Source organism: Nomia melanderi, chromosome 11 (assembly GCF_051020985.1).
Source record: "Nomia melanderi isolate GNS246 chromosome 11, iyNomMela1, whole genome shotgun sequence".
Classification (NCBI taxonomy): domain Eukaryota; kingdom Metazoa; phylum Arthropoda; class Insecta; order Hymenoptera; family Halictidae; genus Nomia; species Nomia melanderi.
Window position 1 is genome coordinate 9,908,329 of NC_135009.1, and position 13,914 is coordinate 9,922,242.

General features: G+C 32.7%; 3 protein-coding genes across 4 annotated transcripts; 2 read left to right on the top strand and 1 right to left on the bottom strand.

Annotated features, from left to right (window-relative positions):
- Positions 1-45: 45 nt before the first annotated feature.
- Positions 46-1,522, top strand: LOC116430570 (nuclear protein 1). The gene is made up of 2 exons (XM_031984898.2): positions 46-362; positions 841-1,522. The coding sequence occupies exon 1, from the start codon at positions 150-152 to the stop codon at positions 357-359; it is 210 nt and encodes a 69-aa protein (XP_031840758.1). The 5' UTR covers positions 46-149; the 3' UTR covers positions 360-362; positions 841-1,522.
- On the bottom strand, positions 1,204-13,614 carry mu2 (mutator 2). Its single transcript, XM_031984878.2, has 7 exons — positions 12,870-13,614; positions 12,538-12,636; positions 7,609-7,701; positions 7,115-7,297; positions 2,778-6,990; positions 2,234-2,545; positions 1,204-2,146 (listed from the first exon to the last, which is right to left on the bottom strand). Exons 1-7 carry the CDS (start codon positions 12,966-12,968, stop codon positions 1,935-1,937), a joined length of 5,211 nt encoding a protein of 1,736 aa, XP_031840738.2. The 5' UTR covers positions 12,969-13,614; the 3' UTR covers positions 1,204-1,934.
- Jhe (juvenile hormone esterase) lies at positions 9,178-12,309 on the top strand. 2 transcript variants are annotated; one of them, XM_031984888.2, is made up of 9 exons: positions 9,178-9,321; positions 9,410-9,823; positions 10,221-10,521; positions 10,610-10,807; positions 10,910-11,088; positions 11,156-11,321; positions 11,392-11,727; positions 11,799-11,925; positions 12,005-12,309. In XM_031984888.2, the coding sequence occupies exons 2-9, from the start codon at positions 9,629-9,631 to the stop codon at positions 12,207-12,209; spliced, it is 1,707 nt and encodes a 568-aa protein (XP_031840748.1). In that variant the 5' UTR covers positions 9,178-9,321; positions 9,410-9,628; the 3' UTR covers positions 12,210-12,309. The 2 variants fall into 2 exon arrangements, with proteins under 2 accessions (XP_031840748.1, XP_031840747.1); XM_031984887.2 differs by having other exon boundaries at positions 9,216-9,823.
- Positions 13,615-13,914: the final 300 nt, after the last annotated feature.

The following is a 13,914-nucleotide window of genomic DNA, read 5'->3' on the forward strand; positions in this document are numbered from 1 at the left end:
ACCGCGCATGCGTGTTAGATTCTGAACAGCCTATATAAGCAGCCGCGAGGAACCGCTTCGCGACAGTATTGAACAAGTGTTTCCGAAGGCGATAATTCGACAGTGTTTTCGCTGTTTTGTGAGCATATTTTTTTAAAGAGATAAGAGCTATGTCTGACCATTTCCTTGACGAGTACGAGCACTTCATCTACGATTACGACAAGCATATATTCACCAGTCACAGTGGTAAACAACGGAGTAAACGCGAAGTCCTGACACACACGAATCATTTTGATCCGTGCGGCCATTCCAGAAAGATCGTCACGAAATTGATGAACTCCGAACACAATAAACGGAATGTTGGAAAGGCGAAGGCATAAACTGTAAGTATTTTTTTTCGTAACGAATCCCGCTGGAATTTCTAACATCTCGAATATGTTACTTAATTTACATTATCGATTCTAGTGCAGCCGCGGAAGGGTTCGCAACCTTGGCCGGAATATAATGTCTGTTTACGTCGAATGTTTTTCTCACGTATTTGAAACGTTTTTAGTGTTCAGGCACTGGAAATAGTCGAATTTGAATATAATTATTCGCGTTGTTCAGCCAGTTGTGACCCTTGTTCTAGCAGATCGTTTGCGGCGTTGTTCCTTTGTTTTTGTTTCATTACTGCGCAACCATTTTAAAGGTGACTCATTTCTTACGTGAACACTTGTTGCCTTTTGTTTCTTTTCGATACTAATAAATGCGTAATGAAAGATAACACTTTGTTTACGTTTCTCTAATTCTTTCGTTGAAAGCGTTGATCGAGGAACGATTTAAAATATTTTTTTTTTAAACAAACTTTTTTTTTTGTTCCAGGATTTTGGTGTTCGAGATTTCTTCCTACTTCATAAGAAAAGTATTAGTTTGTCCACTTTGACAAATTGGAACTTCTTGGATATATACGTATATACACACGCATATATACACATACACACACATTATATTAAACATAAAAACTTCATTTTCTTTATTCTCAGCAATGCATTTAGTCGCTGAACATAGATTCTCAGTTAGGATAAGGTAATTAGTACTTAGTATAAATAGGCAACATCTTATCATCACTGTCATCTTACATATTATAATTTATAACATAATTACCTCCTAAGTTAGACTACTCTTGGAGCAGGATTACCTGAGATAAGAGTTCTTATGGTGTGTCATAGGGTGTATTAAATAATGTTTATATTGGATTTACGCACACTGTAAACATTTTTAGTTGTTGAGCATCTATTTAGAAGTATTTCATTTAATTGGTATTAACAATTGCTCAATGTAGGAGGTAGTGATTTATGGAACTATGCAAAAATATTTCATCCAATGTGAACATTGAAAAGACGCATTTGTTATGTACAAAAGAATCATAAGGATAAATTTTTGTTAACTTTATAAGACTCCTTCTTTTTTTATTTGAAGTTCACTCGAAAGTTGAAAATATTAAGGATGATAAAGATATGTAATTATAAAAAATGAAAAAAATAAATTTAGTAAAAAAATGAAATATTGTTATTTTAATGTAATTCCTTTCCAATCGCCAATAGTTTAATTACAAAACATGTATAAAATAGAAATATATATGTATGTATTCACCAATATTCGTTAAAAATAGTTCATTAACATAGTACATGTATATAAAGTTACACATTCAGAATATTGAAGTAAGGTGCACTTTGGAATACTTAAAAAAAAATATTAAAGTATTTCAAATACTTTCTTAATAAAATGATCTTATAAAAAGAATTTAGAGTATTTTTCAAATTTAATTGTTTTCCGCACAAATACGTAAGATTAAACCGGCAACACGTTCAATAGAATGCAATTCATTCTATATAAATGCATATGTGCAAAGTATTGGAAAAAATTATATACAAATGACTTGTACATAGTACGTTTTTAATGCAAAAAAAACAAAATTATATTAGTTTATACTTAACGAAATCCAATTCTTGTCGTAAAATGCCGGTCAATATAAATTCCGTTGACTGCACTGTAACAGATTTTGGAGCTTTCAGGAGGAACTTTTTGGCGTTTTCTAAATCTTCCTCGCGAGAAATGATGACTGCCTTTTGTGGCCATGACAGTGGTGAACGTACTAAAGGTTTACCACCGCACGAACTAATTATGCCTGTTAAATTCATTTTTATCATAAGTATTTCATTAGGTCTGATAATGACTGTCAGTTAACACACATCAACGATGTTTTCAGACATACTTTTCAATTCCGGTAACGGTGGTGGAGCGACATTAGGTGTTAGCACTACGGTGTATCCATCCAAAAGCTTCTGTTTTCTTGCTTTTTCCAAACTCCCTCTTAGTTTGAAACCAAACTTAGCTTCTGCAGCTGGATCTTTCAATATATAATTAGCCAATTCTGTAAAATGTCCTGCTTTCTCACTCTCAACCAACCAATCAACTGAGACTATTGGTATGGCTTGTGCTAATGCACACAGAAACTTAACAGTTCTTCGAACCTTATCCGTGACCAAAACACTGCATTTTGTGGGATCCTCAACTTGAGATGATCCTGTAAAAATGTACAATTATAGTACAGTTATATTACAATTCTACATGGTGATGGAAAGGCAGAATTTTTGATAAATAAGAAACTTTCCGAACATTTCATTCTTTTTTAGAATATTTTTAATCTACTGAAATTGTTGATATAGGACAATTTTATTTTACTACAGTTTTACGACACGTGAAAATAAATATTATATTTTGCATAAAAATCTGCAGTTCAGCGATGAGATACGTACCCAATTTTGTTAGGAACTTGTTGTAATCATTGGTAATACCAGTGAATAAAACTTTATGTTTTATTTTATACGGTGACGATGTTGTGAATGACGTAGACAAACTCCTTCGTGCTCTTGTTGGTGTTGAAAGGACTGACGTATCTATACTGGAATTTATTTCCGAAGATGTTTCGTTTATAATATCTGTGTTTTTCTTTTTTTCGGTTTCAAGTTTCTGTGTTTTTGCTTTCCTTCCCTTTTTCGTTGGTACGTTACCTTCTTTACTTACAGTTTTATTTACAATACTTTTATTAACATTTGCATCTGTAACTTCTTCTAAAGAAGAGTCTATAATTGAGTGCTGAAGATCACGAATTGATTGGGATGATCGCTTATTACCTCTCCTTCCTCGTTTAGTTGATTCATTTACTACAGAGTTATCAGTGCTTGCAGCATTTTTGGATACTTTAGCTCGCTTAGGTTTGGAAGTGGGTACTTCAAAGCATGCGTTATCTGTCTCATAAATCTCTGAAGAAGAAGTATTTTCTATGATATCTTCACTAGAATGAGCGTTCGTGTATCCACGTTTTCTAGTACCTCTTGTTTTAATATTGATTGTATTTTCATTTGTATTTTTCGGATTTTTTTTATTTAAACTGATACTTTGCTCTTGGAGCGAAGCATTCATAATCATTTCTACTTCCTGTGATTCTTCTCCTACGTCAGAAGTGATATCCTCTACAATAAGTTGCCGTTTCTTTGTTGCTTTTCTAGTATTACTTCTTCTTGTGACGGGTTTATCATTCTCTGCGTTAGATGAATTGTTTATACCACTACGGTTGTTAACAGATGTTCGTTTATTCTGCATTGTTTCATTTTGGTTACTTTCAGTTATTGATTTTGCAGAGGGACTGGGAGATGATCGTGGCGTTGGAGTACTTGAAGATAATTTCGTAATTTTAATTATCAACTGTTTAGAACTTATGCTTTCTTGGCTGCTGTTAAATGACTGTTGCGAGTTCTCTGGATTTTCCATATTCACTGCTGAATTTCTTTTATTTATATAATCAAGAATATTTGCAGAATTACTCCTGTTAGCGGCCACACTTCTAGCATCACCTTTCCTCTTTCTGGTTCCCACAGACGTACTTTCATTAATATCTCCTTTTCGTTTTTTCGCCTTATTGCTTTCAGTTTCATCCGTTGCACTGAGTGATCTCTTAACAGCACGAGATGCTCTTAAAGTGGTTTTTTTCGAGGACTCAGTTGCTTCCTTTGCAATCGGAGCCTCTTTTCCAACCTGAAAAACAGATGAACAATCAACATTTTCTTTAAGAGAAAGACGAGTCCTTCCGTTATCTTGAATGGAAAGACCGTCACGTTCTTGCGAAGTAATGGGAAGTTTAGATTTTCTTTGTAGTGATTCACTTTCTTTAGGTTTACGTAAAGATGTCCTTATCGTTGGTGTGATTTCATTTATTTTGACCTTATCACTTTCATATAACGTCATTGGAACTCTGGCCACATTAAACTCGTCAGAAGTATTTGAAATTGTTGCAGACTTTGATTTGCTAACATTAGAAGATTCATCAACTTTTGAGTTTTTACGTGCGAGTGACTTTCGTGTTGACCTTTTGGGTGCTTCTTTCTGTTTAGTTTCAATTTTTCGCGAACCTTGTTTGGATTTCAAACGACTGGTGTATAATCTAAATTCAGTTGATGTTGACGATGTTGGACTTGCTGGATTTGATAATGTTCCTGAAATTCGAACCTCAGGTAAACCTGCCATAATATCTTCTTCATCTGACTCCAATGTTGTAATTGTATCTTGAGGTTGTCGTGAATTAACTATTGAAGCAGATGTTTGATCATCTTTCTTATATTCCTTTGAAACATCATTACTGCTCGACATGTTTGTTTTTTGTAAAATCCTTTCAGATTCTTGCGTATCCTTAGTATCATATGAGTTTGGAAATCTCGTCCTTAGTAACCTTTTGGGTGAAGATGTCAATGAGATATTAGATGTACTGTTTTTGTCATTCGTGGTATTATTATTTATTAATTTTGTTCCAAGTTCATTTTTATTATCAGATATGTTTTCACTAGGGATACCAAGATCTTGAGAATCCTTCAAAACATTACTTTTTCTTGTTGAAGTAAGATTACTGAAATAATTTTGTGAATCATTGTCAGAAGTAGCTTTCTTTAAACTAAACCGGCTTGATTTTCTATTTGATAGCACAGGTGATTTTGAATTTGTTGCAGGTTTACTACTTTTTGTCTCCTTGGGAGATTTCCTATTTTTATTGTTTTCCGGTGGGTTTTTATCGATATTTTTGTCGGTAGGTTTGTCATCACTCTGTGATAATTGCAATATATCTGTAAGAATTTGAGTCGATATTTGAGGTTGATCTTCGATGTCCTCATTGACATCATCAAACATTTCGTTTAAATTTCTTTCCAATGTATCATTCAAATTTACTTTATTAGATGTTTTTGATTTTCTTTTCTTGGGAGAAGTTGATTTGGATTTCTGTTTTTCCATTTCACCCAACAACTGCGTCGGTGCCATTTCATAATCAATATCTTCAATGCTAAACTCTTCTACTATACTTGGATCCAACTGAACAGAATTCTTATGTGATGGATCGCTGGAAATAGAAACATTCTCCGAAATCATTTTTGTAGATGTGTTATACTCTACTTCTCCATCTTCCTCCTTTACTAGGAATGCAGCTTTATCTTTTGTTACATTAATATTTGTGGAAGCTTCGCTGCTTGGTAAAATCTGTGTCGGTAGTAGGTCATCTACATGTTCCTCTTGTGTTTCTATTTTTATATCACTTTTAGGATTGTTTACTTCGATCACTTGAGTTGGTGCATTAAAATCTATATCTTCATTATCTTTACTTTGTCTACTTGAGGAATTTTGGTCCTTTAGACTTAATTTTTGTGTGGGTACGTCAAACAGATCGTACGAGTCGCGGCTCGATTCATTATCATTTTTACCTTCCTTACTTTCACTTTGTCGCGCTTCAAAGGACATAGATGCCGCTTGTTTTTCTTTCTTGGCAATTTCTGTAAAATGTCCGTCTTCGTCCGTATCAGAATCTTCACTGCTAGACTGACTTTTTGAAAATTTATTATCTTGACTACTATCCTGACTGTCAACCCGTACGTACCTCTGAAACACACCCTCTTGATCAGTGTCATCATCAGAGTCATCTTCTATCAGAGAAGCTTTGAACTTATAATTAACTCGTTGTGCAACATTTTTTAAAACGTCCTCCTCTTTAATTTTGACTTGTGTCGCTGCGTTGAATATATTTTCATCGCTACTACTGTTTTCAATTGTTTCATTATTGTTCATATTTGAAGACTTTACAGGGCTAGATGATTTTGATCTCGATTCGTTCACTGGATCATCGTCTCCAATGAAGTCCTCTAACAAATTCTGCGAACCGAGAAGGTTGCGGCTTCTGTCAAGTTCAGAGCACTCGTCGTCGAAATTCGTCGTTAGCGACAGGTGTAAATATTCTTGTGAACTTTTTTGGTCATTTTCTGATTGTTCAAAATTTGTGAAATCATCAGTCTTTATGACTTCAGCTTTTATGGACTGACCAGCCGTATTGGTACAAACTTTTTTTTCTTCAACTTTGTTCTTTTTCGCCTCTATACCAGAAATATTATTCTGCAATTCTGTATTTTCCGTTTCACATTTTTCCATAACCCCGGCACTTTTGTCGTCTGTAGCTGAAACATTTCGTGATTCTATCATGCTCGGCGTTTTCAAATCATGTATGCCTATATCATGCTGCGTTTCTACATCATGAATATCAGTTGCAACGTATTGAATCTCTGTGCCCTCTTCATGTTGCGTTTCCAAGTCATGAATATCAGTCTGATTATGAGAGTGTTTAAAGCTATTTAATGATATTTTTTGAGTTTCAACATCATGGATGTCAATGCTTGTTTCACTCTCTGACTCGAGCGTCTTCTGCGTTTCCATATCATGAATACTGACCCTTCGTCTGTCTGAATGTTCCTTTTCCAGCATGGAAGAGCTTCCAGAATCGTTAATGCTGTCATCGATGGAGGAGTCAGGAACGAAACTTTTACGGTTGCTGGCGGAGCTCCTTGAGGGTACAGATGGTCGTCGAAACACCGAATCTCCATTGTCGGCTTGAGTCGCAGGGATCATTGAAACGTTTCCTTCTGATGCGGACGAATTACGCTAAACAGAAACATTTAATATTGCAGCGCCTTAAATATTTTAACAGATAATGTTTTGTTTATATTAAAACGTGCATATATTGCATAAAGAAACATTGTCTCTGTGACAGACAAATGATAATTACCATAGATACATCAGGTGTTCCTAAGATGACTGTCTGCGGCTTCTTCAAACGAGTTGGCGCAGGGGTTTCCGGGACAAGAGATTCATCCATTGAACGGTTAACCGTATAAACAGCGCGTACCATACCGAATTCGATGACACTTCCACTTTTTAGTTCATAATATCGACCAGGTCTTAAAATAGACTGTAACAGAAATTGTATTATTGTATTTTATTTAAACATACAAAATAGACTGAAATTTTCAAGGAGTACTCGCTATTTTTGTCAAAGTGAACCTACGGACACTTATCGTGATTTTATTGCAATTTAATATTAAAAGTATTTGATAAAGTATTTATTATTACTATACCGTTAACATTTATGCAAATTGATTTTCTTAGTTCTATTATATATAATGATAAATAAAAATGTATCTTCTTTTTTATGCTTTTATAGCTAATAACAATAAGTAAAAAGAATATTGTATATTAAAAGTAAAGTATATATTTTATTACACTGTTGAGTTTCGTTTTGTTCGAAGAATTTAAGTCGCAGAGCCATGTTTCTCCATTGGTAACTTCGATTTCTGCATGCTTCTTAGATACCGTCTGCAAATGAAATTAATTTCCTTATTTTATTTTATTCACTGTCGTTACTTCAACATTACGATATATAATTTCAACATCATATTGTAACGATTGTCAGACATATTCAGTTGTCTTTTGAAAATTTTAATTTTTACACTATCACTCGATGTATCATTAATTCTTTTCCGGTGCATTCTATCCTATTTGTACTAATTGTAAGTAGAATTTTAGGGCACCTACAATAATCGTAATGTATTATTACTAGATTGCGAGTACCTATAAATTTGTAGCCTATACAGATTTATAAAATACACGAGAGCTTCTGTGTACAAAAAATATTTAACTTTTCTTTTATTTTTACGAAATATGAAAACGTTATCACGACAATAGAGGAACTAAAAAAATAAAGATAAATTTATCTATTTCGATCATTGACGCATAAATCTTGGATCGTACGGGTTATTCTGATATCGTCCACACGTTTAAAATACTATATTTCGTATTAAATTAGATAAATTAGAATTTTAGAATTTCAGGGTGCAAATTAAATAAAAAGAATTATTTAAAAAAATACTTTTGTATAATGCGTTATTTATAATAGTGAATAATTTTTCTGAGAAATTTAAATAAAAACAAAATTTCACGTTTATTGCTTTTAATATTACCGATTTCCTTTTCCTGAGTTTTTTTCAACTCATAAATACTCATGCTTTTACCTATTTATCACACAAAGTATGTGTATAATTTATAGTCAAGAATGCCTTATCACATGAAATATTTCATCGCGTATACTTATTGCGACGAACACAATATCTACGAATTGACATAATCTAGTCGATACTATTAAATCTCCAAACTTTACTTTGACTATTTATCAAATATTAACAATACATTTACGATCAAATGTGGAAACTTGCATAAACATATGTTAACTGTTTGAATCGAATCGAAGTACGTATAAATGGAATGTAATAAAACTCTTATTTCATTTTCAATTGAATAAAATCTTCGTTTGCTTAATGGAAAAGATTTCGATAAAACAATAACTTGAAAACACGAAGTGTAATTTTTTTATATGACATTGTTATCGACAAGATTAATTTTGTACATGTTATTTCGACAGTTACAGACATATAGGTGTCATAATAAAATTAAATTTTCTTGAAAATTTCAAACGACCGAATATTGTTCTACATTTTTTACTTTTCTCATGTAGAATCACCGTTCCTTTCATGTAGAATCTTAACAATTGGACCATCAGTTCGAAAACCGCCTACATATTTATACGGAACCCATAAATTTGTTGATTATTCGACCATAAAAATCAGTGGTCCCGGGGAAACAGTAAATATTCTACAGACACAATATATGTAGATTTAGATTTAAACGATCAGATAGATACTGCACCACAGATATCCCGAGATCATCAATTCAAGATGAACTCAGTAAATATTAATTGACCTCGGATAGTTTATCTTATCGACTCGGTAATAAACAGAGAAATCTGTTTCAGCGTTTGAGGATGCTCTCTGTTTCGTTCAAGTGTAGAAAAACGATTCCACGTTAAAGCAAATCGTGACTTATCTCTGATTCTTTATGCTGTATGTCTACTTAAAAATAATCGAATTAAGGGTTATTTAGGTATTTAACTGAACAAATACAAGTTTTTGTTTGCAGTTAAAAATATAGATGTACGAATAAATTTATTTAAATAATTAATCTAATGTAGATATTTGAAGTAAGTAAAATATCACACAAGGAAGGGCAGAATTACTCTCAATCGTTGAATCTAGTGTGGACAAATAGCACAGTTGCACCGTTGATTGAGAGGTTTACGGTGATAATTATTGCAAAAAATGATAGTGGGGAGCGTAATCAGCTGATTTGATATGCGTGAGTACGCAATAAATAAAGCAGACTGCTCCGAGAGGACTTCACTCTGTTGAAAATGGCGAGACAGTGGCTTCTTCTGTTTCTCTTCGGATGCCTTACCCTTGGCTGGGCTTTGGAGGATGCACCGAGGGTCAAAACTCCTTTGGGCAGTGTCCGAGGCTACTACAAACTCTCTGCCAACGGAAGACAGTATGAAGCTTACGAGGGAATTCCTTACGCGTTGCCGCCGATCGGAAAACTTCGATTCAAAGTAATATAAACGTTGTTTTTCATACTCTAGATACTTAATTGCTCTAATATAGAGGTATGAACTGTACGAAAGTCTTGGAATACAGAGATCATCTGCACCTACAGTTACAAATCGCAATGGTTTCACAATGAAAATTGTTAAATTACCATTTGATTAAATTAATTTTGTATTCTTGAAGTTTTTCTAATTATATAATAAACTTTTGATTAGCTATCGAAGTTGTGTTATCGGAGAACAGCAGCTGTATTGAACACGAGCGCAGAAAACGTGAATGTGTTTCTTTAGAAACTCTTGTGTTTTAAACTGATCTTTCCCGTGACAGTGATTGCTAAATAATTGTAATTAATTAGAAGGTCTGAAGAAATTTGACTGATTATTCAATAATGATTTTTTTAAGCCCCCTCACCGGCTACCGCCATGGATAGGTGAAATTCAGGCAACGAAATTCGGTTCTCAGTGCTTGCAATACGCTGATCTACCTGACAATGTAACTGAAAAAGTATTAGGTTCTGAAGACTGTCTATATCTAAACATATATGTACCGGTTCACGACAAAATGACTACCAAGCCATTGCCGGTTCTGTTTTGGATTCATGGAGGAGGCTTCACATTTGGTAGTGGAATGGACTATGGTCCTAAATTCCTTATGGACCATGATGTAGTATTTGTTACATTTAATTACCGCTTGGGAATATTAGGTATTTGAGTGCATTAATTGTAGTGTTTTACTTTCCAAAATTTTGCATTGAGGTCTCTTTTGATGCAAAAGTGAAATGTTTCTTGTAGGTTTCCTTAGTACAGAAGATGAAATAGTTCCTGGCAATATGGGACTGAAGGATCAAAGCATGGCTTTGAGATGGGTTTCAGAAAATATTGAATGGTTCGGTGGTGATCCTAACAAGTTGACTTTAAGTGGTGTAAGTGCTGGTGGTGCAAGTGTTCATTATCATTACTTATCTCCCATGAGTGCTGGTCTTTTCCAAGGTATATCATGTGAATAATACAATAATTAAATGAACATTAAAATTTCTAATCTTTTTGAAAATTAGTCCTATTTTTACCAAATTGTTTTTTGTTATATTGTAGCTGGTATCTCAGCCAGTGGTACAGCATTTAACTGTTGGACACAAACTGAAAATCCTTTAGAAAAAGCTAAGCAATTAGCCACCCTTATGGGTTGCCCCATAGGTAATAGGAAGGAAATGGTACGCTGCTTGAGATATCGTCCATCTCAGGCTCTAATTGAAGCAACTCGTGAATTTATGGTAAGTACTCTCCACTCTCCACGTGTGTTTCGAATGAATTATATTGAATATAATGATATGATTTTAGAGGTTCTATTACAATCCATTCACACCATTCGGTCCAGTTGTTGAGAAATTTGGAGAGGAACCATTCATTGATCGCTCTCCTGTTGAAATTGTCAGTAGTGGTAATGTACAGGATGTTCCTTGGATTACTAGTGTGACCAGTGAAGAAGGATTGTACCCAATTGCAGGTACAAATGAGTACTAAGAAATTCATACAACTTTAACTTTGAATTATTTTTTAACTATTCCCATTTATAGATTTTATTGCTATACCAGAAGCCCTGAGAAAATTAGATGAAAATTGGGACCTCCTAGCTCCAATTTTCCTTGATTATAATTACACTTTGTCCAAGGAAAAGCATGTTGAAGTTGCTAGACTCATCAGACAACATTATCTCGGTACAAAAAAGATAGATGAGACAACAGCACATGCTTTCATAAAAATGACTGGAGATAGATTATTTGTTGTTGACAGTGAAAAAGCTGCCCGATTGCAAGCTAAAGTTAATAAACAACCTGTCTGGTATTACTATTATTCCTACAGGGCTGCAACAAGTTTAAGTGATTATTTAAGTGGTACTAAGACTAACTATGGTATGTTTCTTAAATCGAAATAATACTACCAATGAAAAAAGAGTTAAATGTGTTAAATATTCTATGTGTAGGTGTTAGCCATGGAGATGATGTACTTACTATTATTGATACTCCTTTCATGGATCCTACCACAACACAAAATGATCTTAAAATGCAAGATCTTTTAATCAATTCATGGGTATCATATGCAACTAATCAGTAAGTGACACATGTGACTATATCATAATCATTTATGAAACATATTTAATTCTATATGTGTATTCTTTTTATAATATAGTATTCCAAACATGGGTGATGTGAACTGGCCTAGAATAAATCCTAATGAGAAATCACTCCAATTTCTGCACATCGCAGGACCAGATAAAATTAATATGGATAGTGACGTTAACTTTGGAGACAAAGACTTCTGGAATTCTATAGATTTTAATGAAAATAAATTAAGCAATACAGCCACTGTACAAAACTTAAAAGAAGAATTATGAAGTCCCTTTAAATTGTTATAAAATTTTACATTTGTTTTATAAGTAATATTAATTAAACTTCAAAGAATTATACAACTATAATAAATGAATTTTATATTGATGTTTATTAGTCTAATTTATTTCTCCTTTCTTATTTATTTATTCCAATAAATTTAATTACTTCTGCTATAATACAATTATTATAATAAAATATTTCTACTTTAAAAGTTATTACTGAGTTACAAACACAAAAGTATATTTATATTTTTATTGTATTGCTGTATGCTATAACTGAATATTTCTGTTCCAAACATATTAAAATGATAAAAAAGAGAAAATTAAAACTTACTTGATCATTTAGTAGTATATTACATTCTGGGTGTCTACCAATTTTGTTAATTCCTTTCTTGATTGGATACGAATTAGAACCAATACTTAACGTTCCAATCTAAAATATTTAATATATGTACATTGTATAACATATTATATAATTTAATTAAAGCATTAATATAATTTTAATATTTACTATAGCAATGATATAACAAAACATAGTTTATAATAATTATGTAAATAGTAAAACATTAAGTCGTCTACATAGAAAACATAGTATAAATAAGGATAAGTATTATGAAAAATAAAAAAAGTACTGAGAAAACAATAATATACTGAAAATATAATTACTTCTATTTCTTGTGTTGTTTCATGTTGCAGAGAATCTGAAAGTTTTTGAGTTGAAGTAAAAGTATCATCTTCATACACTTGCGTTGGTAAAATATCCATCGTTTACGATGTTCGATTAAACGACGCAGATTGGACACGATTCTTTATAATTTATTTTTTTTCTTTCAGAAAAATTAAACTTATATGACGTAACCTCATTTGGTACGCAACAGCTTCAAAAAATGACAAGTAGACGTTACGAGCAAACAAAAAATTCAATAAATAACGAGCACGGATATGCAACAATAAAGCAATAAAAGTTTACATTGTTAACAACACTGTTATATGAGAATAATTAATTATATATAACACGTCACACAACGGAGAAAACATTAGGACACAATTTCCCGCCATACGATTCATGGCACTGCTAGCTTTTAATAAAGAAATTCTCTATATCATACACATTAAGAACTCGTTACAATAAGCCCAGAAAACTTGCGATATTTAACATTTGAATTTTATCCTAAACCACAATATCAATTACAAGTTTGATTTTATAAATGTTTAATTCAATTTAATTTGATTCCATTTAATTTCATCTGAAACACCATTTGTGTTCCAATGATTCTAGAAAACATCTAGTACTTTGTATATGCCACCTTTAGAGATTAATTATTATGGTGTTAGATTATTCATGACAATCTCCTGCAATTTTGTTATATAATAGTAATAACTAAAAATCGTTAATACAATTAGTGTTTAATGAAATTATTGTTATTCACAATATAATTTAAATCTGTGATAGCACCATCTATTAGGAAAAATGCAATATTAATTTCAACAGTTTCTGTTAAATAGCGCCCGGTATTATATCTGTATAGCGAGCTAATCATGATAAGGAAGAACTCTTCCTTATTTAAGAAAGATTCCACTTTTATCGATGTTTTAAGAACATTAGTACTGGATAAATTGTCAATTTTATAAATTGACCGTTCGTTGATAACAACAGTTATTCACTTGATTAAAATATCTCGAAGCGAACAGACACGTTAATTATTTCGTA